Raw genomic sequence first — 25,316 nt, 5'->3', positions numbered from 1 at the left:
ACACGTCTGTGATCATTCACTTTCAATTGTCAAAAGACATCAATTTCTACTTTCCAAAGGAACTTTCTGGTTTCATTTAAAATCAAGGCTTTTTTCTATTCTTCTTTTCCCATAAAAAATTTAGGACTTTTTCCCGCAGATAATGCTACTAGTATTTCTGATTTCTACAACTAGATATAAAATTATACATAATTGATGCCTTCATCCCTCAATTGGTACAATATTAATTTGGGCATTGATCCTGATTTCCATCTTGGGGTTCGAGTAGTGCCATGCAATTGAAAGTACTGGTCTAGAAGAATAATGCTACATACAGTCGTGAAGTGTGCATTTCATGACTGTGTTAAAAAAATTAATTTTAATATAGTGCAGTCGCTTTGAGAAAGAGTGATGTCTACTATTAAAAAATTAATTTTCTTTTCATGTGGATCTTGTATTTATTCATTTTTTTTAAAGTGATTGTGCGGCGCTTACACACTCACGGTTGTAATTATCATTTTTTGGTCTTAGAACATCCAAGTATCAATTACACTAGAAGAGTTCTTCTACTCAGCAGTCCTATACACAGCTATTGAGGAAAAAAATAAAAATAAATTGTGTAAGACTGCTTAATATAATTTTTCCACACTGAAACAGCTACATACGTTTTAAGATGAGAACCGCTTCCCAGCAATTGGGCTGAGAATCCCACTAAATCAGCCATCTACTCAACTGATGCCACATAGGAAAATACACGGTACTTTGAATACGCTTACCCACAGAGAATCAAAGAGTCGTATGCCCTCTCAGCCCTTTCCCTTCGAGACCAACCCTCTCTGCCCCTCTCTTCCTCGCTTCCTCTCATTACACCACCTCAGTCCGATACCGACGCAAGCATCTCAGTCCAACATCGAAGCCGACGCCGAGCAAGTGCCCCTCTGTAAATCGCACCTCCATCTTTTCCTTGCTGCCCCTCTTCCTTCTTATTTACACTGCCCCTCTCTTTGTCGCTGCCTCTCTTTGCACTGCCCTAATCTCAATTCGATGCCGACGCAACCAATTACCCACACAGATTTCATAGCTAACACTCAGGTATGTGTTTGATTAAATGTCACAATGGTGGTGGGTGGAAGCTGATTTCTTTGAAACACCTAAACAAACCATAAATTACACTCATTCCTACATCTTATTCCACACTCTGTGTAATACATTTGCAAATTCACTACGTACAAACCATACATTGCAAGGCTCGTGGTTGTAATTATTAAGACTACTATGTAGCTATTACAAACTTTCTCCGTAAATTGTCATCCATAATGGTAGACAACAACAGCCCATGAACAAACTCAATCAATTTCATTTCTTAGGTGCGAAGGGGTTGAGACGCGGCATTGGTTGAGCTTCGAAAGGGTGCGAGGGGACTGAGACGCGACGGAAAAGGCTTTGAGGGGGTGCAATTCGTGGGGCTCAAATCAGCTTTGAGAAATCGTGAATAAGAGAATAAGAGATTGCAAGCGTGCGAGGGCTCTTAAGCTTGAAATCGTGAAGAGAGAGAGAGTTTTCAATGTAGTGTTGGTTCCGGATAAGTGTGGTGGAAGTTCTACGTGTTGCTATATGATTTGGAGGCTGTTATTTGACTAAAACCAGCCTGACGGTTCCTAAGGAATTCTCTTTTAAGATATGCATTATCAGAGAAATAGAGGTTTATGTCTGATTAGGTTATACGTATGCAGGTGGGCTCCAGCCCTCGGTTTCACCCCCTACCATTGCCCAATGCACAGAAAACAAAAGATGGTAATGGTAATACAATCCTGGGGTAAGACAATGATCATGACGCTCAATAAGGCTTACATGTTGCCAAGTAATCAGAGCTTCATATTTGGATGATTTTCCTTTCAACATATGCATTAGCTTGGCACAAAGAAATATAAATTAGATTAAGCTGAATTACAAAATAACTGTCGCTAGTGGAAGTGCTAATCCCAATTAGCTTGATCACAAAAGATAACTCCAAAAAGAAAAAGGCAAAACTGGGGATGAAATCAAAATTCTAGCATAATATTTACAAGGTTAATTGAACAGATCAAATTAGGGACAGCATAGCAATATTCAAGTTGGTATAAGAGCCAATATTTGGGTCTTGATTCGTCCCACGCACATTTGAATCTCTCTATAAACGGGAAGGTTCTGAGGACAACATGGGTGCAAACTTGTGAGAGCAGAATCCAATATCTGAGCCACATCAGCTGGAGGATACTGTCTTTCAGTACATGTCTGCATGTTACGAGAAATTACACTCAGTATAACAAGCTTTTATGAGAATAAAGAGAGAGAACGTAAACCTGCAAGTAAAGAAAAAAATCACAGTAACTAGTCATGATCATAGCTACATTTACTACAAGCTTTTCAAAGCCCCATATATATATATATATTACAATTCTTTTACTTTAAGTACATCATACGGTGTAAAAATGTACATCAGCACTAGTCTACCAAAAAGTGCATATTGTAGCTTTAAGATAATTCAATTTTATTGAATGCAGTACCAAGATAAAGTTAACTGATCACGACCAAGAAATTCCTCATGATATCACAGTACGAAATGAATTATTAAAATTTAAATGCCTGTTGAATGCAACATAGTAAAGATCAAAATAATAGAAGCAAAAAATAGTAATGTTTACAATCCACAAGGGGAATAGTCCACAGATTTCAGCCACTTGCATTAAAGATCAAGATCGGGAGTTTGTGGCATCATCTGTTATCCATCAAATTCAAGAGAAGGGAAATGGAATGATTGCAATTTTGAGGAAAAGCACACTAGTTGAAACAGAAATAAAGCTGTAGATGCTTTTGGCAGATCTTCAACTATTGCCCATAATGTTCAAGAAAGGATAGGTTCGAAACTAATTGACTGAAAAATAGAACCAATATGACAATAGGAAGCGGTAGATGCATTGGCCAAATGCATCAAAGATCAAGCAATATGACGATAAGAGCTGATATGTTTTGACTAAAGGTGTTAGACCATTACCAGCTGTTCACAGCTGCAGTATAAACTATTCAAAACGTTTGACCTAGTAATAAAACAATACAAGACAACATAATTCACAAGGTGGAGATACAAGACTTCATTCGGTAGAGCTGTTCCAATGGGCACGTGGAGTTTCTTTGACGTATGAGATGTTCAGTACTTGAGATACAATAACAGTAGCCTGGCATTGGCCTATGTCTGAGTACTTACCATGTGACAACATTAGCCAGGCATCGGAACTGTCCTCCGTGACAGAGGCGGAGGCAAATCAAAGCCTATAAAAAGAAAGTTCTCTATGTTGTTTTATCGGAATTCACACGCCAATACATGTGTGGCACAGGGTGAGAGGAAGAGAACTCGCCTCTTGAATACATTAAGTTAAAATATCATCTCCAAATTACCTGTATCATGAGCAATGCAGCAACACAGGAAGTGATAAGCTCAGATGGGATTTGTGCCTCAATTTCGTTTGAATCATTACCCAGCCTTTTAACAGATGCATCGCTAGTAACAAGGGGCTCTGACGTGTAGAAAGCCATCTGACTGTGGTTACCTAGACTGCCATTGTCCTGCTGTTGACATCTGATCACTGGTACCCTAGAGTTGGATGTTAATTGTTGATTATCAATAGAATCTAAAGCTTGTCCGATCCTCACAAAAGCATCTTCCTCTTCCTTCCTCAATGTGAATGCCTGAGATGAACATTACATGATAAAGCATTATCAGGCAAACTGCTTTCTCTTCAAAATAAAACATAAATGCTTAGACTGTAAGGTAAACAAACAAATGAAGTCAAGATGCATAATGCGTTCAAATACATCAATATATAGCTGCGTAAGAACCAGTTGATCCAGGCCATAAACCAGGACTTGTGACCCACAAATAGACACGGCAATATATGCTACACGCCAACATCATATATCATATTTGGCAACAACAAACCAAATTTGGAGCATAAACGTTACTGAATAGCAATATGGGGTCCTCCAATAAAAGATCAATCTTTGGTGCTTAGTCACACGAAATAAAAGACTGAGTGAAAGAAAAAGATAACACAGTTCTTTCAGATTGTAAATTCTGCAGAAGCTTCTGTAAGCAATCAGTCTGTTTTGCTGTTCCCGATAACGAGTTCATCTCTCCCATCCACCCACTTACCCACATAGCGACACGTGTGCACGAGCACACCAATAAGTGCACAAACACACTAGTACACAACCAGAGAGAGAGAGAGAGTACTGAAGCTCTTCATACCTGAATAGCCGCATCTACCATTGTATGTGCTTTCAATCTTGAGCCTTTGACAATTTCAACTATGCTAGATGCTGATTCTTGAGATATAGAAGAGTTATCAGAACTTGTAAGACCACAATGGACATTGGAATTGGTTGGAAGCTTCATCCAAGGAGGTAGGGTATTTCCTGGATAAGTATTGCGCTGCCTTAGATCAAGCAAAGCAGAAGAAACCTGCACGTGAGAACAATAATCAAATTTGCTTCAATGTCAACACAGAGAATAGTACATTTGATGTAAAGATCCAAAACCTAGTGAAATTCATGGAAGCCACATGCCTGGCCACTGGCTTCCTTCAGCTGTACAAGTACCATGGCATAATGCTTCTTGAAAGGTTCAGAATCCTTTAGAGAGCAGTCTCCATTGTTTTGTTTCTCCACTACATCATTGTTTGTGCTCCTAAGCTCCATCAATAATGCTTCCTACACAAAAGCAACAGAAAAGCCTCAGTATGAGTATCATACGCAAGAGGTCAGATTCCTAAAAACATCTGTATATAGTGCAAGACAAATGCTATTATAAATAATAGCATGGCCGACCCTGATATTTGAGTGGATGAACAACATATATAAGGCTACAATGTCCACTTTTTTAGGAAATAAAGGATAGCTCTCTGTAAATTAATAAGTTTGTTAGGCATGTTCGCCAGAAACAAAGATGAACTCAATCTCACAGATGTTAAAAGATGTCAGGTTGATATGGCTAAGAAAATAGAAAATTTCAAAGATAGGTTCATCAAGTAACAGTCGTTAGAAGGAAAACAAATGCATGGTATAAGTGAGAATTAGAATAATTCAACCATTCAACTAGCATTAACTTCTTAGATGAACTACACATCCATGATCAATCACACATGTACTAAATTGTATAACCTTTCTATCTAGAGCACGATTCATTTCTGAAAGAGCTATTATATCAGCTTCCCTAGCTTGATTCTGGGCCAGCATACAAGGTTGACTATTGGAAACTTGAATGACATCAATAGCTGCTGCCTTAGCTTGTGAAACAGCACGGTTTACATCCACCTGTGAAAATATTAGAGCCAATTAGATCTATAAAAATTTAAGCTCAAACTATAGCAGGCAATGAAATTTTTCGATAAGTAAAAGATTTTATTCATACTAACAGAAGAATAGGTATAGCCCAAGTTCAAAATAATAAACTAATATAATGCTGTTATTTTAGAAGAAAAGGTATAGCCTGAGCTTAAAATAATGCTTTGAGGGATCACAGGAAGAATAGGCATAGCCCAATCACAGACAAAAAGCCTTCAAACTAAATATTAACTTCAGTAAAGATAATATTTAGTTTTACCTGTAATGCTGTTATTTTGCAAAAAGAAAAGGACATTGAAACCAAAGTTGTAGTGCAAGTGCAACCAATTAAGATACTTTTTAAGCTGTGCAAAAAAAGGGACCAACCTAGAACAGTTCGTCAATTTAGTTGTCCTGACTAACCTCGTTACAAGTATAATAGAGAATAAAAGAAGAAACTATGCTAATTTGATTGATGTAAATGAAAACTGGGTTGCAGAAATAGTGTTGTACAAGACCCTGATAAACAATCAGTCTGTTTAAGGGTATCTTGGGAGCATCCCCACTGACTTTACAGTAATAGGTCAGGATTTCAAGCAACCTTGTACTATGCACAGGGGTAAAAGGTAGTTTGAGCGTGCCATGTGCAATGTATCACTGCAGAAGCAGGGGAAAAAAGAACTTGTTGCCTGCTACCTACTTTAGATTTCAATTTCAATCTACAATTTTCATATATCCGTTAGTCTCTGAAGTCAAGAGGCATATACTTTAGTCACCAAACTTGGCATTTGAACCCTCACCACAATATTCTAAAATCCAAGCGACAAAAATAATCTAAATATTGACGTGCAAAAATCAAAATAAAAGTGAATAAATACTTGTGTTTGGTAAACATTCTGACCTTTCCCTGCTTTAGCATAGAATTCACGGGGCTTGAAACCCTTTCCATATGACCACTTGAAGCAATCATCATAGATCCTTCAAAACTCAGATGTCCATTAATTTGTGGCTCCTTTGATATAAGAGAGAACTTTCCAGTAGCAAAATTTTGTCTCCTAAGAGCTTCTGGCATATTATCCAATGGATTTAAAGGCATGCAATCAATATCCTGTAATGAATGTTTCATGTCATTAGAGAAGGATAGAATGTGAATCATCCTATACCAGATAAACAGTTCACTGATGACTGCAATTTCCGTTTTTTAGATAGGTAAAATTAAAGCTTTATTAATAAAAAGATGGCATAGCCCAATTACGCAGGATGTATACAAAGAATACGCCTAACACCAACTAGGGACTGCAATTTCTTTGCTATGAAAATAAGATTGAAATAAAGAGCAAACCATCACATGGACAAATATGAAACCCACCAAATATAATAAATGAACTGAAAAATATAACTTTGATAAAACAAAATCACAATGTTCTGACCAACATAGTGATAGTCCATGGACCATGTGTTCTTCATTCAAAACATAAATGTAAAAAAGAAAATGTACATAAACAAAAAGTTAAAAACTCTGCTTCCCATAATCCCCTCAAAATACCATCCTCAGTATAAGTTTTGAAGGCTTAAACAATAAATGACAACCAACTTACAACCTTTCCAATCACTTAGAATTCAAACCCCTATTATGCTTTTTCGAAGGAAGGGAGAATACTTTTTTCATACATAAAAATCTTATTAATATTAAAAGACGAGTAAACATTGCCTTGTACACAGGACATATACAAGAGGAAAACCCTAGCTAGGAAGAAGAAATGTATACATAAAAATCATGAAAGTCAAGCCGATTAAAATCGATAGCTAATGCCCACATAAATAACGTATTGAAAAAGCGATATCTAAGCTCCTCCAGCAGTGACAATCATGCATAGGTGTTGCTCTTGTATATGTCCCATGTACTTGGGCTATGCCTACTTTTCTTGTAAATAAAGTTCATCTTTACTGACAAAAAAAAGCTCCTCCAATGAATGTTCCCTATCTTTAAAACTCCAATAATTGTATTCCTTCCAAATGCACCCCAAAAGGCATATGGGGAACATCTTCAAGACTGAAGCAATTTTGTGGAATACTGTGAAGACTTTCTCTAGTTGGTAAGAAGCTCAACCACGTTCACAGGCACAACCCATGCTAACCCAACTCTTCCAAAAGCACTCAACCCATAGGGCTCTAGCAACCTCACAATGAAGTAGCAAATGATCCATCAAATTGCTCTTTTTCTTGACATGCAACACGTTAAATAACAATGATCCGGCATTTCTGTAGGTTGTTCGTGATTAGGATCTTCCCCATGGAAGTTTTCCATACAAAGAAAGCTGCCTTTAAAGGCGTTTTAGTTTTCCAAATGCTCTAGTTTTCTAGACATACAACACGCTGAATAACAATGATCCGGCATTTAAAGAAAGCTGTCCATACAAAGAAAGCTGTCCCCATGGAAGTTGTCCATACAAAGAAAGCTGCATTTAAAGGAGTTTTAGTCCTCCAAATGCTCTAGGGAAAAGAATTGTAATCCTGATTCACCACTTTTTCTACACATGCAACACCAGTCAATAACAACCTCTCTAGGAAAGATTCTTACCATGGATTTCTTTAGTGGCATTGGGTCTGGCTTGGGTCATGCCCAAAAGCATAGTGGGCCTTTTTCCTCTTGGAGAGGATTAGGTGGCAACACACAAATTTCAACAATGGAAAATGGTTCCTAAATGCCTCATATGGTGTCTGGAGGGAAATGAATGATAAAGATTGGGAACAGGTAATGGAGGTGCTCAAGACCTTCTTTTCAACACTCTCCTCCTTTGTACAGCTTCTATAGACTTTAATGGGCTTCACCTCCACAACTTTTTTTTTTTTAATCTTTTTCTCCTTTTTAACTAGATGACTTTCTCCCACACAGGTCTTTGTACTTGGTGCACCATTTGCCCTTTTAATAAAATAGTTATTACTTGTAAAAAAAAAAATACTTTCAATCTCTATGTTTCTCTCTCATACACAAACGCACATATTCATGCATGTAAGGCTGAGCAAAAATCCAATAATCTGACTCCACTTCGACTCCGACAAAACAGAATCAGAGTCGGATTTCTTTTTAATTTTTCAGTTGGAGTCGGAGGTGTCGTTGGACCGACTCCGATCCGATCCGACTACAACCTTATCCTCCGACTTTGACTTTGCCCTCCAACTCCGACTCCGACTCTAAAACCGACTTCGATATTGTACATATGTTATAAAAATATGTATTTATCTATATATTTATCATATATACTAGTATAGTTATATAGTCATATAACTAGAACTTATATAGTTAAATTCAATAATATACTAGTATGAGCTAATTATTATAAAATAATGTACTTATACTATAATATAAATAGACTAATAATAGTTTAGTATATGTAAATATCATAGTGTTACTACCATATATAATCAAGTATAGCAATAAGTTAGACACTAATATTTAAATAAGTCTAGTATAATAAGTTAACAACACATATACTAATTTACTAAAGTATAATAACATGTAATTAGACACTAGTATAGAAATAACTAATAAGTCTAGTATAATAAATTAATAACACAATAAAAATTTACTAAAATATTATAACATATAATTAGACACTAGAAATAAGTCTAGTATAGAAATAAGTTATAAATAATTTAGATACTAATATAATATAATAACATGTAATACTATAGTATAATAACATGTAATTAGACACTATAGTATAAATCTAGTATAAAAATAAGTTAGATTTTAGTATAGAAGTAAATTAGCAGTGAATGATTTAGGTTTATTTTTTAGTTTTTTCGAAAAAATTGATATTTCAAAGCCCACAAAATATTCTTTTTTAATGGGCTAAATGTGAAGCTGAAAAAAGAAGCCCAATGCTGAAAAAAGAAGTCCAAAGCTGAAAGCCCAAATCCGACTCCGCTCCAACTCCACCCCGACAAGTCAGAGTTGGAGTCAAAGTTGGAGTTCAGATTGTCAGTGCTCACCAAATAATATGTGCACATGCATGTAATGACATATAGAAATAACAGCATCAAAGACACCCCACAAACTGGCAATATGGACCAACCAGGAAAGAATTGGAATGAACTTGTGTAAAAGAAAACCCTACCATGACAAATTCAACTCCTATCTCAGGACTGTCAAACTGAACTCTGCATTTGTCATGATCAACTGTGAGCACGCTTCCATCGTAAAGTTCTCTGGTTTTGGGATGAAGTGCAATTACTCGTTGTCCAACTGATAGAGGTCTGGCTAAATCTGTTGGAAGTCCTTCCCTAATACCAGCACGAAGTTCATTATAATGTTTTCTCACAGATTCCCGATATTGCCTAAGTTTCTCCCTTTCTTCATGAAGAAAATGTTCAGAGAACCTCCGAGGTTTGCCAAGAGAACTGCATTAATAACCAAACACAATACATGTCAACAGTGTTTTCAATAATTCCATGCTATAAGCCAACTCTGATGAAATGTCCGTGCAGTTAAAAAATACCTCCTTATGACGCCCCATTCAACACGAGTGAGCCTTGGGATGTGCCCCAGTCCAACATGATTTAAGTACTCCACAAACTCCCTTTTTGCAAACCAAGGGTAGTCAATTGCGCTATAAAACCATTCAAAAGTGCACCATCTACGGACCATACGAGATGAAAGGTAACATGAAAGCTTTTCCTGAAATTTAAATGGGAAAAAAATAAATGTAGATCTAAGCTTCAAAAAAGATATAAATATTAAGAGGAAGGGAAAGTTTACTTTTAGGAGGGCTTTGTCATGTGATGAGGTGGAGTATTTAAGTCTATTTTTCAAAAATTTTTCATAAGACTTCGTCTCTTTAGCGGTTGATGATCTCGGTAGACTCATTTTACGCCTCCTTTGTCGTTTAGTTGATAAACTAACATGGTTCGCCAAAGGAATTTGTTCAGCTGATACAGCTAAATCGGCCTCCACTCTTCGATGATCAATATCCAAGGAACCTTCTGACAATTTCCATTGTTTTGAGAAGGTAAAACTCTGACCAGAGCGTTTAGCTTTGACCACTGGTTTATTCTCTTCTTCAGCTAAGACCTACAAACATGCATATAAAATGGAGAAAAAACACTATCATTTCAATTAACAAGAACAATAAGAAAGAAAAAAGAGAGTTAGCAATCATATGCCCCCAGTAGACCTCACTCAACATCCAGTATACAACCAGACTTCTTGAATACAAAAGAAAGACATATTACATATATACATGTAGATGTTTGTCTCATTTCTGTTTTTGTGCATCTATGTTTTAGTGTTTAAGGATTAACTGAAAACAAGTATACTTTGGGATAACCAGATACGTAATAATGTGTGCCCTTACATGGGATAGAACCTGGGACCTTAACCTCCATCCCTTGTGAAGGAAGAAACACCATTTAATTCAGTGACCATTATCAATAAAAAGTATTCCTTCTAATATGAAAAATCTAACAACCTCCTCTCACTTATACTGTCAAATGAATTGGGATAACTTGATACTTTTTACTTTCTATGTAAACAAAGCCATTGTCGACTTAAAGTGCTGTGGCTCTAATAAACATAGAATACAAGCATTTAAACTGATGATGCCATGAAAAAACAATCACATTCCACAAGATTGGTTTCTTTTGTTGCTAAAGTAGCTTCAACTCGCCATGTTCAGCATACTTACCAACTGTCATCTTGTCTTGTGAACTTAGCATGAAAACTAACCAAAATTATTTTAGATGGTCAAGTCTACAGTTAGTAAGGAATACCACCTCTGGACTATATTAATTAAATTGAAATCCGTTGTGGGATAGAGGTTGTCAAGATTGGTCTGAATACCTCTTTCCATTATTTTCCTTCAGTTATATAGAAAAGGGTTACAACCGAGCACTCATTCCAGCGCTTAATTGCTGCTGGTCTTACTATACACGTTAGCTGCTATTTACACGTTAAGTCTATTTACTGTACACGAAGAGTCTATTGACTGTACACGTTATCTATTTATCTGCTATACAATCTAGATATAAAAAGCATCTCTGTAACATCCCCCCTCAAATTGATGCTAGTGGATCAAGAAGCATCAATTTGTCAACCAAGAACTGATGCCAGTGCCGATAAAGAGCTTTAGTGAATATGTCTGCAGTTTGATGTTCAGTGGAAATGTGAGGGAGTGTAATCACATGTTTGTCAAATGATTCATGTATAGAATGACAATCGACTTCGATATGTTTCGTACACTCATGGAAGATAGGATTAGCGGCGATCTGAATAGCACTGGTATTATCAGCATGAAGAGGAGTGGGATGTAGCTGAGAAAAACCAAGTTCACCCAATAACCCACGAGGCCATATGATCTCAGAGCATGCGGAAGACATAGCACGATACTCAAACTCAGTAGAGGACTTGGAAACTCTATCTTGCTTCTTACTCTTCCAAAAAATGAGTGCATTGCCTAAGAACATGCATCAGCCAGTAACAGAGCGACGAGTATCTGCACATCCGGCTCAATCAGCATCACTAAACCCCACCAAATGTAAGGAAGATTCTTTAGGAAAGAACAACCTGCGTGTAGAGGTGCCCTTCAAATATCGGATAATGCGACGGACAGCGGCAAAATGAAGATGTTGGGGAGCTTGCATAAATTGACTAACTTGCTGTATAGCAAAAGAAATGTCAAGACGAGTAATCGTCAAGTAGTTCAAACTCCCAACAAGCTGCCAATATAAGGATGAATCTGATAGAAGCTCCCATTCTTCCTGACGAAGCTTAAGACTTACCTCCAAGGGAGTAAAAACAGAGTTACCCGATTGGAGACCACCCAATGAAATAACGTCCTGCGTGTATTTGTGCTGGTGTAACAACATACCAGTTGGAGTAAGCTGTAACTCAAGGCCAAGAAAATACAGCAGGGGACCAAGATATTTCATGTGAAAAGAGGCCTTGAAATAACGTCCTGCGTGTATGTTACAAAGATACTTTCACAGAGATGAATATCAGAGTAAGGGCTCTGATACCATGTTAAGATTGGTCTAAATACCTATTTCCATTGTTTCCTTCATTTATATAGAAAAGGGTTACAACCGAGCACTCATTTCAGCGCTTAATTGCTGCCGGTCTTACTATACACGTTAGCTGCTATTTACACATTAAGTCTATTACTGTACACGAAGAGTCTATTTACTGTACACATTATCTATTTATCTGCTATACTATCTAGATATAGAAAGCATCATTGTAAAAGTATCTTTGTAACAGAGGTAAGCAACCTTTACACAACTCTCATTTTCACCTGATAGACATTAAATTTTCTTTGTAAAATCGTCAGCTCACAGCAAGCTGACATCACACTGTTTGGGACCAGCTCAATTCAATTAGAGTTGTTAGTAACTTCACGATTAAATATCAACTTCAAAGATAATACACATTTTTGTAGTAATAAAAAAAAAAAAAACACTTGCTCATGTGCCTGTGTCTTCAAGGGCACTTAAAAGATAATCAACAAGAACTTTTTACATGGGGATGGTGTTCAAAATTTCTTGTCTTTAATTTATCGTTCTTAGAATGTAATTAGGAGTTCTTATGCATACTTCATGTGTAACAAGGCTATGCCAATTTCATTCATATATATAATATCTATCTTTTATTGATAAAAAAAAATATATATGCAAATTTGATAAGAGTTCACTTGTCGCTAAATCAATTAATAGAGAAATAGAGATTCACATATTCAGCATAGAGAAATAGATTCAAATGTTTAGTTAATGAGTACATACAAGGGTGTGTCAGAGAGAGATAGATACAAGTGTATATATATATATAGAGAGAGAGCGAGAGAGAGAGTTAATGTGTACATGCAGGGGTGTCTTAAAGAGCGAGAGATAGATACAGGTATATATATATATAGAGAGAGAGAGAGAGTGGGAGAGAATTCTGCTTTAAATGGAGGGTTAAACAATTCTCGCCGTATGAGTTTCCATTTTTCCTGATGATCATTCCCGCTGATTGTCGTTGTCGTTGCGAGTCTTTTTCTAGTTTGGTAGCAGCGAGTTTGTGGTTTTTCTTAAGATAGGTTACTCAAAACAGGTCCTTGTAGCAACAGAAGTGGTTGAGATTATGGCAAAGGATGGCAGGTCGATTCGCATTTTAGAATGTAGCAGGAAGGTAAGGAAAGAGATGGTTTTGAATGTCTACATAGTAAAGTGGTTCTACAGACTTTGAAGGACTGTTCTCGACTGGCTGGAGAGCAGGAGTTTGTTACAACCTCTAGTGTTGGCAGTAAAGCTTACCTAGCCCAGAGTGGTTCAAATGATTATGGTAGATATCTGATCTTGGTGGAATACAGTGGTGAGGGGAGAAGAGGTATTATCATTGTCCCTGCAGAAGTGGAGGGAAAGGGCTGGCTGAGATTGGTAAAGGGGCTCATGAGGCTTGTTACAGCGTGGACTTGAAAAGGGCTCCTGCCCTCACACTGACAAAGCCAACGATGGGTTCTCATGCAAAGGTAGTGCCAAGTCGTAAACGGAGGCGGTCTTGACACCATGCCTTGTTCTGCAAACCCAAAAACAGAGACAAGGAGGTGTATCGGGGATGCACAAAGAAGATGACTTCGAAGGACAAGGAGATGACCATTGTTAAGGGACGCCGAAAGCCTGCTGCGCCACTTGCCTTCAAACGTTACACTAGAAGGGATGGTGGCCTACTGTTCAAGGGAAAAGCAACTGAGCAGGTGACCCTCGATAGTATTACAACAGAGCTGCTGAAAGTGAAGGGGGTGGTCAACAGTTTATTACAAACCATAGACATGGGCTTGGGCCTGAATGTAGAGCAGCTTGGCCTGAAGAAAGCCCTATGCCTGGGTATTTGTGGGACAATGGAGAAGAGCAAAATGAGAAACAAAAGTGGGTTGCGCCTCTCCTAGGCCCAAAAAGGAAAGTCAAAGACAAGCCTAGCCCAACGACCCAAAGTTGGTGGGGGATTCGGGTCTTCCTTTGCCACGGGTTCATACTCTGGAGCTGCAATATTGGCAGCGCCAACATTGAATCATCAGTTACGGCTTGCACAAAACCTCATCGAGAGGAGATAGTGACAGGGTGGCCGGACTAATGGACGACAATGCACCGATGGTGGAGCCAACAACAAGCAATAACATAGTGGTGTCCATAGAAAGAGTCGCAGTATACGGAGAATGCGACAGCGACCTTGGATTCGAGATAGAAAGCAACGGCGACCTTGATGGAGATCAAGCAGGAATATATTCCTTTTAGCACAATAAGAAGCTTGTGGAGTTGTCAACATGTGGGTTGGTCTTAATTGCCGTTGAAAGTGTCATCAACGAGGGTATTGGTTGTGGTATAAAATAATGGTGGGAAAAATGGATGAATGTGTGGGGGAATTCACGATGGCTATCCATTTAAGAATGTGGCAGATGGATACTTGTGGGCCTTTGCGGGCATTTATGACCCCAACTAAAATACCTTGAGAAGACTGATGTGGGATGAATTGGCATGCCTTTGCAACTTAAGGGACATACCATGGTGTATTGGTGGAGATTTTAATGTCACTTAGTTTCCAAGTGAAAGATTATGGCAAAAATATCTCAACTCAACTAGGGTGAACTTCTCTAACTCCATCTCGTAGCACAATCTACTCTTCCACTTCTTGGTGGCACATTCACTTGGTCTAGCAATCGGAAGTGGCCTTCTTGGTCAAGAATTGATATATTCCTGGTGTCCCTAGATTGGGAAGCACATTATCCCAAGTTAATCCAAAAACGACTTCCCAAGCGGCAAGTTGTGCTAAAGATCATTTCCCTATTATAATTGACTACAGGGGTATCAATGGAAGGGTAAGCTATTTAAAAGTTGAAAATGTGGCTGAAATCTAAAGGCTTTGTGGATAGAATTAGATAGTGGTGGTCTTCCTACCAATTCCACGGTACCCCAAGTTATATCTTGGCACAAAAGCTCAAATCACTGAAGAACGATTTGAAGTCATGAAATGAGCATGTGTTTGGCAATGTGGAATCTCACAATAATTCCCTTCTAGAGGAACTTCATGGTTTAGAAGTTTTCGAGGAGGTAAGGGCCCTCTAAAAAGTGGAAAGCACGCAAATCACAAGTCACAGTAGACTTGGAAAGGACTTCCTTAATGGAAGTAATTTCCTGGAGACAAAAATCGGCTCTATGGTTGAGGGAGGGGGATAAGTGCACCAAGTTCTTTGATTGTGTGGCTAATTCACAGAGGATGAACAATGTCGTTCAGATGATGGTGGTGAATAGAGTGCCTACCTCAAATTCTCCAGAATCTTTGAACATATTATTAACTTGGAAGCTAAAGCTTGATGGACTTGCATCTTATTCATTAGATCATCGGGATGTAGTATGGTTTGAGTGCTCTCTTCCTATGCTTCTAAGTTGTTTCTAGTTTGAAAGTAAATTTAGCAAAGTCAGAGATGGTTCCGGTGGGCAATGTTCTTGATGTGGAGAATTTGGCTTCGATCCTCGGGCACAAAGTTTTGTCTTTACCTATTAAGTATCTTGGTCTCCCTCTAGGTATTTCCTTCAAGCCAAAAGCTATATGGGATGAGATAATTGAAAAAATGGAGCGAAGGTTGGCTAGTTTGTAGCGGATGTACTTGTCTAAAGACGGAAAGGTAACTTTGATTAAAACCACTTTTTCTAACTTGCCTACCTACTTCTTGTCTCTATTCCCACTGCCCACTAAGGTGGCTTACCGTATAGAGAAGCTAGAACGTGATTTCTTATGTGGAGGAATGGATGAGTTTATATTCCATCTGGTCAACTGCACGGTATGCACTCCAATCTTAGAAGGAGGCTTGGGAATTCAGAATCTCCTAGTCTTTAATAAGGCCCTACTGAGAAAATGGTTGTGGAGATACCATCTAGAAGCGGATGCTCTATGGTGGGCTGTCATTGACTCCAAATTTGGTGGGGCTTGGGGTGGTTGGTGCACAAGTTAGTGGAGCGGATCATATGGGGTGGGGCTTTGGAAACGCATAAGAAGAGGATGGGATATATTCTCTAGACATACTCAGTTCAAGGTGGGCAATGGATCTGGAATCAAGTTCTAGCATGACCCATGGCATGTTGATCAAGTTCTCAAGGAAGTTTATCCGGGACTTTATGGTCTCAAAGGTCGCAGGAAGCTTCAGTTGCTAATCTTCTAGAGCTGTCCAGTGATATTCCTCAATGGAATGTCACTTTCTTCAGAGCTGCACAAGATTAGTTGAGGCATTCACGGAATTCTACAACCTTTTCTATTCTATTAGAGTGAGAATGGGAGAGGCAGATAAGTTCATTTGGAATCCGTCCAAGGAAAGGGAAGTTTTCTGTTCGCTCATTCAATCAGTCAGTCTATTATCATGAACAATACCATCTCGTTCCAGTGGAAGAGTATTTGGAAGACTAAGACGCCCCTGAAAGCAACTATCTTCATATGGACAGCTTTTTTGGAGACAATCCTCACCTTAGACAGCCTACAGAGACACCAGATCATCATCATAGGGGGTTGGTGTTGCATGTGCAAAAAGAGTGGGAAGACTGCATCATTTCCACATTTACTTCTTCATTGCGAGATGGCCACAACTTTATGGAATGAATTCTTTGCTAGAATGGAGATAGCTTGGGTAATACCGAGAAGGGTAGTATATTTCCTAGAAGACGCTTGTGCTATAACTCGCATATCAAAGCCATATGGGAGATGGTTCCCATTTGCCTATTGTGGCGTCATTAGAGGGAGAGGTGTAACGCCCCAATGGAAGGCTCAAACCATATGGCCTATACTCTAAAAAGACTAGTCAATGATACAATTGGAGTCCCATTGGAATCTTATAAAGAGCAAGAACTTCTCCTTCCCAAGCAATGTGGGATCCCATACACCACCTACCCTTATCCATATCATATGGGGTATCACAAGAGGAATAATAGAAGCTTTGAAGATCGCAAGTGGTCAATGGAAGCTTAGAGCTTTCTTTTTCATTACTTTACTCCATTGGTCAATTGTATTAGACTTCAATGGCCAGAATGCTCATGAATTCCTTGTATCCTTGCCAATCAAGCCTAGGTGTTGTTCTTGTATGTCCAGTGCACCTAAGCTAAGCCTAGTTCTCATTAATAAAATTCTTATTTACTGATCGAGAGAGAGAGAGATTATACACTAGAGAAGTAAAATCCTTCAACCCCAACCTTCCCCCTCCCCCTCCCCAGGGCAAAGGGAACCTCCAGAATGATTTTTTTTTTTTTTTTACAGAGCATTAGAAGTAAACAAAGAAAAAACTTTGTTAAGTAAATACAATAACCTTTGATATCATGGGCTTGCGCTTTCGTTTCAACGTTTTATCAACAGGCTGAAGCTGTTCTTTTGCTTCAGAAGTAACAATAACATCAACTGATGAGTCCCTCACAAGTTTTGACATCTTGGAGGTTGTGCCATCAACCCTAGAGATTGCATTTAATGCCTTCTCTTTTGCCCCTGATAGTATATTTTTGTCTTCATGGTGGCTTGTAGATGTAGCTTCTGGTGCACTGGACTTATAATCCATATCAAAAATTATTCTTTCTTCCTTCAACTGAACTGATGATTCTAGGTCCAACAAGGAAACAACAAGAAACAAGAGATTAAATCATTTATTTTGCAGAAACATATTTAAAAGAACAATTACAGACAGTCGGGAGCACTTACACATGCACAGCATCACACTCCAAAGAAACTATAGAATAATCATAAAACACTTACCAGATTCCATTGTGGATAGAGACAAATCAGCCAATGTCTGCAGGGCATGGAAGCCAGTAGTTTCATCTACAAGAAGAACAAACCAAAACATTAGAACATCTTAGGAACATCTATACATCTAACTGAGTTGAGAGCAAGCATTCAACCATGCCTAAAAATTTTAATTTTGGTTCTTATTAAATATCAGAGACCAATTTGCTCAAAACTGGGATCTCCTGATTGAGAGTCCAGAAACCTTGCCCAAATTCTTCTGGCGTTCAAACAAAGCTTCTTTTGAAAACTTATAGATAAATGCCTCTCCCTCGGTTTTAAACATAGTGGGGATACTTTTCATACATAGCTCCTGATATATTGATATGGAGTTTTCCAAATATCAGGAAACGGAACACATATATCCCATAATGTCGAGCCACAACTCCATTTTTTATTCCTAAGTTATAACCTATTCCCACATTCCAGAATACACACACACACACACACACACACACACACACACACACACACACACATATATATTAAAAAAAAAACTTCACTCTACTTTTTTTTCAAAATAAGAATAAAGTTTTATTGATTGGAAAGAGGCATAGCCAAAGTAAACAAAGAATACACTTATCATCATCTAGGAACTAGAAATGGATACAAGCATCAATTTCACTCTACTACAGAAGCAAAGAGTTAGAATTTAAATTCCAAAGACATTATGGCAGCTTTAGTGGGGAGTTAAGTGCACAAATAGTCATAGCATGAAAGACCAGAAAAAGAATAACTCCCATTGTCTACTGTCTGGAGGTAAAGGAACAATAGAAGCTTTGAAGATTGTGAGTGGACATTGGATGAACTCAACTTTCTTCTCTAAAACTTTTTATATACATATATATAACAATACTACGGAGACCCCCATCCACATAACAGGGTATTAAAAGAACAATAATAAATGCTTGCCATGACCTACAAACAAGGCAATTGCTAGTAACGAAGTACCTTCAAGGAAAAGTTTCTTGCTTCTCTTCCTTTGACCATGTACAGAGAATCGCTCAGATTTTGTATTTGAAACTTCTATGTCAACTTTTCCTTGAAGGGAACCAAAGTTAATTCCTTCTTCAGTACCACTACAGGCTTCACAACCATCATCATACTGATTATTTCCAATGTCTTCAACTTTCTCCTTTCTGTAAAACTTCCTCCCCTGTTTATGAACTTCAACAGTCCCTACACCTTCCATATCCATCAAGGAGCTAGTATCTCTTGCATAATCTCCATTTTCAGCTCCCCTGCTTCTTATACTACTTACCACCCAGTTTTCATCAATGGCAGCATCATGGAGCTTGGCATGAGCCATGTCAGATTGTGCATGCTAAATCAAATCAAAGAATTTTAACAAAATAAGTCACATGCAAGTGAAGGAAGGTAAAAGGTATTTGCAGGACAGGTAAGTGAGTTGTGAATACCATTCTTTCCCAGCTCTGAGCTGGTGAGGATGTTATATGCTCTGTTCTTCTGTATGATGTTTGAGAAATCTGGGGAGAGCCTCCTCTCTGTGAAGCCTCAGCTAATGTCAATGCTGCCACACGTGCAACTTTGTCCTCATTGGTATCAACCTCTAACTTCCGGCCTCTTTTACTTGGTGAAGCATAAGTTTCTGCAACGTCTTTCTTATGTGAAAATGAAACAGGAAACCGAGGTGTCCTTTTCCTCACTGCACGAGGCTGGGTACCTAATGTAATTTGAATTTATCAACGGTTGAATGTTTCGGAAGGAAATCTCTCTCTGGTCATAAGAATTGTACAAAACAAAATTCTAAGGTAGAGTTCAAAATGGACAGAATTACAACCAGCAAAGACACAAAAAAAAAGTAGCAATGCAGGAAAAGTCTAGCTGCTTGACACATAAGGAGTTTTGCTCTATTCTAAGAGAAATTATATTTGCAGTCCTAGGGTATGCAAATCCCGCGCACTCCATTTGAAAAATGTGGGTAAATTTGGGACCCATATGAAAAAAAAAATTATTTTTTTAATAGTGGCCCCACTTTTTTTCAAAATGAGTGGGCACACTTTGCAAAACCTAGGACTACATCAAGCATTACTCTTATTCTAATTAATGGGAATGCTAATGCAAACCAACAAAGACACCCAACAAACAAAAAAACAAAATAAAGTATGATAGACTAGCTGTTTGAAAACCCTAAAGGTTTTTAGCTTTATTCTAATTAATCAGAATGATACTGCAAACCTGCAGGAGAAATGACACTCATATCCTTCCACTCTCAATCTAATTCCAGGATATGGTTAGTCATACTCAATCTGTTCTTTAAAGCATTTGCTGTTAACATTCTCCTCTTCATCCTCTTGCCTTCTATCCAATAAAGTTCCATTTTCAATATAAATATTCCACTTTTTTCCACAATAAAATTCAAAACAGAAAGAACCACTTTGTTGGCCTCTTCCTTAAAAGATTGTGCAGTGAATATTCTTTTAACAACCCATTCCCCATATAGCAAAACTCCTCTTGATATAAGTGAAATAAGAATAAATTACAAGCACCGCCAAAATATTTTTTTTTGATCAGTAACAAGCACCGCCAAAATATATGACGAGCATATGAACATATCTATAAAACACTGGCAAGAGTCCAACACATTTACTCAATAGTAACGTAACTAAATGATACCATCACAGTTTCTCCTGTTCAGCAGAGATAAATATCCATCACTTGATGCAATTGACCGAGACTGGAAAATGTCTTTTGAGTCATTAAGCTGAACTTTCCGCCGCTTGTGTTTCAGAGGTTTCCAAGATGGTGAAGCGCCATTGCTCTCCCGTTCACTATCACTCTCTTCCTGTTGTTTATTCCATGAAATAAAGATTCAAACAAACCAAGTGAAAAATTGCAAGAAGCACTAACATAGCACAAAAAATACATGATGATTCATCTCATGACTATGTGATTCAAAGGCCAAACACTAGCATAAAACTTATCACTGGTGTTTAATCTCAAGGTGGCAGTTGGGGAGATGGCTTTAGGAGCTACAAACCAATAAAAGATAGAAGAATTTTGCAATTAAACTAGGAATTGTTCAGTAATTAATAACCAGAAACGCAGAAGACAATGAATAAAATATACATCCACTGCTATTTTGCGTAAAATAACACCTCATAAAAGGATTGCAGTCACAATCTACTGTCACTAAAACACAAGGGCCTTTACCAGTTCAGAGAGAATAGATTTATCTTCTTCAAAATAATTAAGGTGCTTAAGTTGTATAGGAGCCAACATGCCACACTAGCTTCTAATTAACTTCCATTCTTAAACTAATACAACAACCCAATCCTGCAAATCGGTGTTTATCATGCCCACCCAGCACCATTAATTTGTAAATAACAAATATTTGCTTTAATTTATCGTGTCCAGGATTTGTTGTCTTTAATTTATCGTTCTTAGAATGTAATTAGGAGTTCTTATGTATACTTCCTGTGTACAAGGGCTATGCCTATTTCATTCATATATATAACATCTATCTTTTACCAAAATTAAGCCAAATGAAACTCAATTTTTACAATATCATTGACAACATTATCACAGGACCAGATTGATATTAAAGAAGCCAAACTCATCTGAACAGAGGATATATTAAATCCATTCTCACCAGGATATTATAGTAATCCGTCATCATAGCTATGAGACCAACCACGGAAGCCGTACCCTCTGGCAAAGATAAGTACGCCTAAAAACCAAAAGCATAAGAAAGTGAATAATGCCAATAAGTTAAAGACACGTACCATCAAAATTCATAAAGTAAATTCCCACAATTAGAACTAAAATACTTGCAGAAGGCCATATATGTAGTCCATATTTTTGTTGCAAACTTGTATCATGAAACCTCTGACTGGATGGCATTTAGTAACGGATGGGGGGCAGTAGAAAGACATTAAAAACATCAAGACAGGACAAAACACCACCTACGGAATTAATTTCCAATTGGAAAAAAATTTCCAAATATTCAAATTTATAACGAAATTTAATACGTCACCTATCTTCTTAAGCACAAGTTGCTGTTTTTGGCCAAATTACTTGTATATACAAACCAACTTCATTTCTGAATTTATGACCAACATTCCTAAAAATGTATTAGCATAATGTCAAGGACCTAATAGAACTGATGTTGAAAATACAAACTAATCATTAACCAAATTTAAAAACTAGCTCCAACCTATATAACCAGAATTCAAAAGGAATAAATTAAACAGATTAAAGCAAATGCAACACTCCTTTGAATTTAAATTTGTAAGAATTCTTTCAACAACAAAGTAGTGACATTTTTAAGAAATAAACAAAAGATACATCAAAACAGGATCATAGAACCTTTTTTTTATAAGTAAAAACAGGGTCATAGAACCTGATAATTATTTCAAAATTCATTCATATCAATTACATCAAGAACCAAGAAACGGAGTGAACAAGAAAGCTGCAAATAGAGCTTGAATCCAAAAAAGTGACTTGCATGAAACCAAACATATTCACTGCTTACGAAAGGAAAAGACAGTAGAGTGACAAAGAAACACTTGGACAAAACCCCATAACCCTCCTAATTACATAAAACCAATATGGATGTTAACAAATTCTAGTTAGAAATTAATCTGGCATTCGTGGACCACCAACCCGGTTTGTAGTGTAGAGAGCCTCTACCATATCGATGGATCTGTTAGGCACTACAGCAGCCACCTGTATATGCAGAGAAGACGATGAAAAAAAATAAAAAACAAGAAAGAAATTGGAGCACGTTATAAATTTACTCATTAGAACAGATATTATGATGGTAAACACTCATGAGGTAAAAGGCAAGAAGATTTTTTCCCAATAATGCTTACCCAAGTTAGGTATCAATTTTCACGACATAAACAAAAAGTACTTTATTTTTGGTTAGTAAAGTTAATTTATGTGATATAAGCACAAACAACTTGGAAAACTAAGAAAATTCCAAAAGAGCAAATAGAATCACAGTATAAAACAAAGGCATACCTTCTTCCAGTCTTTCCCATACTTCCGATAGGCTTCATAAAAATGCCCAAGCTCCTCCTTGCTCCATTGAGGCCCTAATTTATCGGAATATTTCTTCTTCTGTGCATAAGATACAGCAACAACAAAAATGAAGGAATAAAAACTCACATCTTAAAGCTTCAAACTCAACTCATTTATATATCCTCATACACTAATTAAGGGTTGGCCACATGTATACCCCTCTGCCATTATCTCATCCAAATTACCCGTCTGTTACCTCAAAGCTTTTACGATCCTCAAAAGATATATATATATATATGCTTCCCATTAAAAAAAAAAAAAAGCAGTAAAATATATCTCTATTTTAGTTTTCAAAACAACGTTTCATGAAGTTTGGTTAAGAAATGTAACCAAAACAAGAGAGAGATAGACAATCAGATAAAGATCAAAGAAAAATTTTAGCACTAGGGTTTCAGAAAATTTCAATCAAGGTCTCCCAACCTAAACAAGACTTACCCGCAGAGAACTTTTGCCCAAGTTCCTACCATCTTTCTCTGGAGTGACATCATTTATAGTAGAAAATCGCTTATTCACACTTTTAGGTTTTCTTGCCGGGGCCATTAAAAACCCTTAGTTATCTATCAGAGACAAACAATATCAAAATTAGTGCATTATATCCTTAACTACTAAATCACATCAACAAGAAGCACATGCCACTTTTCAGAACATTTAACCACGGAAATAGGAGCATTTTTTAAACCAAAATTTAATTCTTCCACAAAATAATACTTCAGTCATATATCATCATGCCAACATGCTTTTCAATACCCCAAATGATCTATTATGCAAAAACCCCGTAAAATCAACAATAGGAGCACGCGTAGAAGAACTTTACAGTACAGCTTTTAATAATCCTATAAAAAAACTTTTCTGCTATACGGTTTTTCTTCCAAGTTTCAAATAAGTATTTTCTTAATCAAACTCAAATTGAAACCCCAGTTGAATAAAAAAAGGTTAGCAAAAGACAAATTTAGACCATAGAAATTTGAATTTTTGTAAATGTTTATGTAGCAATAAAAAATTGTATTTCTTTCTCAATACTGAATGCGAGATAGAGATTCACTACAAGAAAGTAAACCCATCAGCTCAAAGAAACTGCTTTCCAGAACCACTTTCAGAATCGTCAACCAAATTGAGGCTTCAATTACCCAAATTAATCAAACAGCACGCACAAAAACCTAGTTCCAATTCTCCATAAGATACCTAATGCAACAGTTCACAGTGGCTGAATTCCCATACTCAAGATCTATTCACCCAGATGAACCAAACCGTACGCACAAAACCCCATATTCTGATTCACCGCATTATACCAAAGATATCAGTTCAAAGGAACTGCTTAACAAAATCACTTCCAGAAAACAACCACAACACTTTGAAGTGACAATCGCAATTCAAATTTCGTAGTAATCTAAAAACCATAGGGACAAAACTTGAAGAAAAAAAAAAGATTTCTTCTTCTTTTTTCTTTTTAGTCAATGGTCGCCATTGACCCCCTCCCAGACCCCCCAAAAAGTTAACTTTGCGAAATGCTCCAAACAATAGATCAAGAACCCAATGCCGTACATAGACGTTTGCAAACTCGACCTCTACAATACCCAATGAACCGAATCTCACAAGAACGTCCCCATACATACACTACCAAAACAAAACCCAAATTAAAATTCTCTCTGAATAGCCGAAAGACTATCCAACCCCAAAAAAAAAAAAAAAAAAAGAGAGAGCTTTTCGAAACTACTTCTACCAAACAGCCAAAACACTTCGAAAAAAAATCAAAATTTCAACAAGAGTTCGCAAAATCAGAAACCCCAAACGAAAAAACGTAAAAATCATCAACTTTATCCTAATTGAAAGGTCTGAGACTGTAATCTCACCGGTCACGAAGTCAAATTCAACCATAAAGAGAGAGAGGCACTGAGACTGAGAGAGAGAGAGAGAGAGAGAGAGAGAGAGAATATCAGAAAGTGGATGAGACAGACAGAGAGAGAATAATAGAGCAAAGTTGCCGCGAAACTTGAATATATTTATATATAGAAAAGAAAGAGGAGGCGGAGAGTGAGCCAATTGGGTTTTTGGGCAGTGGGTGACTGGTGAGAGCGAGAGAGAGGTGATTGAAAGGGAGGTCAAGGAGGGAGAGGACGGGGTTTGTATTTGGAGAAGAATGTCACCG

General features: G+C 37.4%; 1 protein-coding gene across 3 annotated transcripts; it reads right to left on the bottom strand.

The window, feature by feature from the left end:
• Window positions 1-1,842: 1,842 nt before the first annotated feature.
• On the bottom strand, window positions 1,843-25,248 carry LOC109008080 (protein ALWAYS EARLY 2-like). Of its 3 annotated transcripts, none has more exons than XM_018988038.2 (19): window positions 25,021-25,248; window positions 23,606-23,727; window positions 23,111-23,209; window positions 22,751-22,813; window positions 21,738-21,815; window positions 20,762-20,930; window positions 19,543-19,808; window positions 19,076-19,448; window positions 18,095-18,160; window positions 17,658-17,941; window positions 10,100-10,411; window positions 9,840-10,018; window positions 9,459-9,741; window positions 6,239-6,445; window positions 5,176-5,328; window positions 4,582-4,725; window positions 4,265-4,477; window positions 3,415-3,705; window positions 1,843-2,253 (listed from the first exon to the last, which is right to left on the bottom strand). In XM_018988038.2, the coding sequence occupies exons 2-19, from the start codon at window positions 23,708-23,710 to the stop codon at window positions 2,089-2,091; spliced, it is 3,450 nt and encodes a 1,149-aa protein (XP_018843583.1). In that variant the 5' UTR covers window positions 23,711-23,727; window positions 25,021-25,248; the 3' UTR covers window positions 1,843-2,088. The 3 variants fall into 3 exon arrangements, with proteins under 3 accessions (XP_018843583.1, XP_018843586.1, XP_018843585.1); XM_018988041.2 differs by having other exon boundaries at window positions 4,615-4,725; XM_018988040.2 differs by having other exon boundaries at window positions 23,111-23,206.
• Window positions 25,249-25,316: the final 68 nt, after the last annotated feature.

Source organism: Juglans regia, chromosome 11 (genome assembly GCF_001411555.2).
Source record: "Juglans regia cultivar Chandler chromosome 11, Walnut 2.0, whole genome shotgun sequence".
Lineage (NCBI taxonomy): Eukaryota > Viridiplantae > Streptophyta > Magnoliopsida > Fagales > Juglandaceae > Juglans > Juglans regia.
Note: the sequence above shows the minus strand (reverse complement) of the source record. Positions and strands in the feature narration are given on the sequence as shown.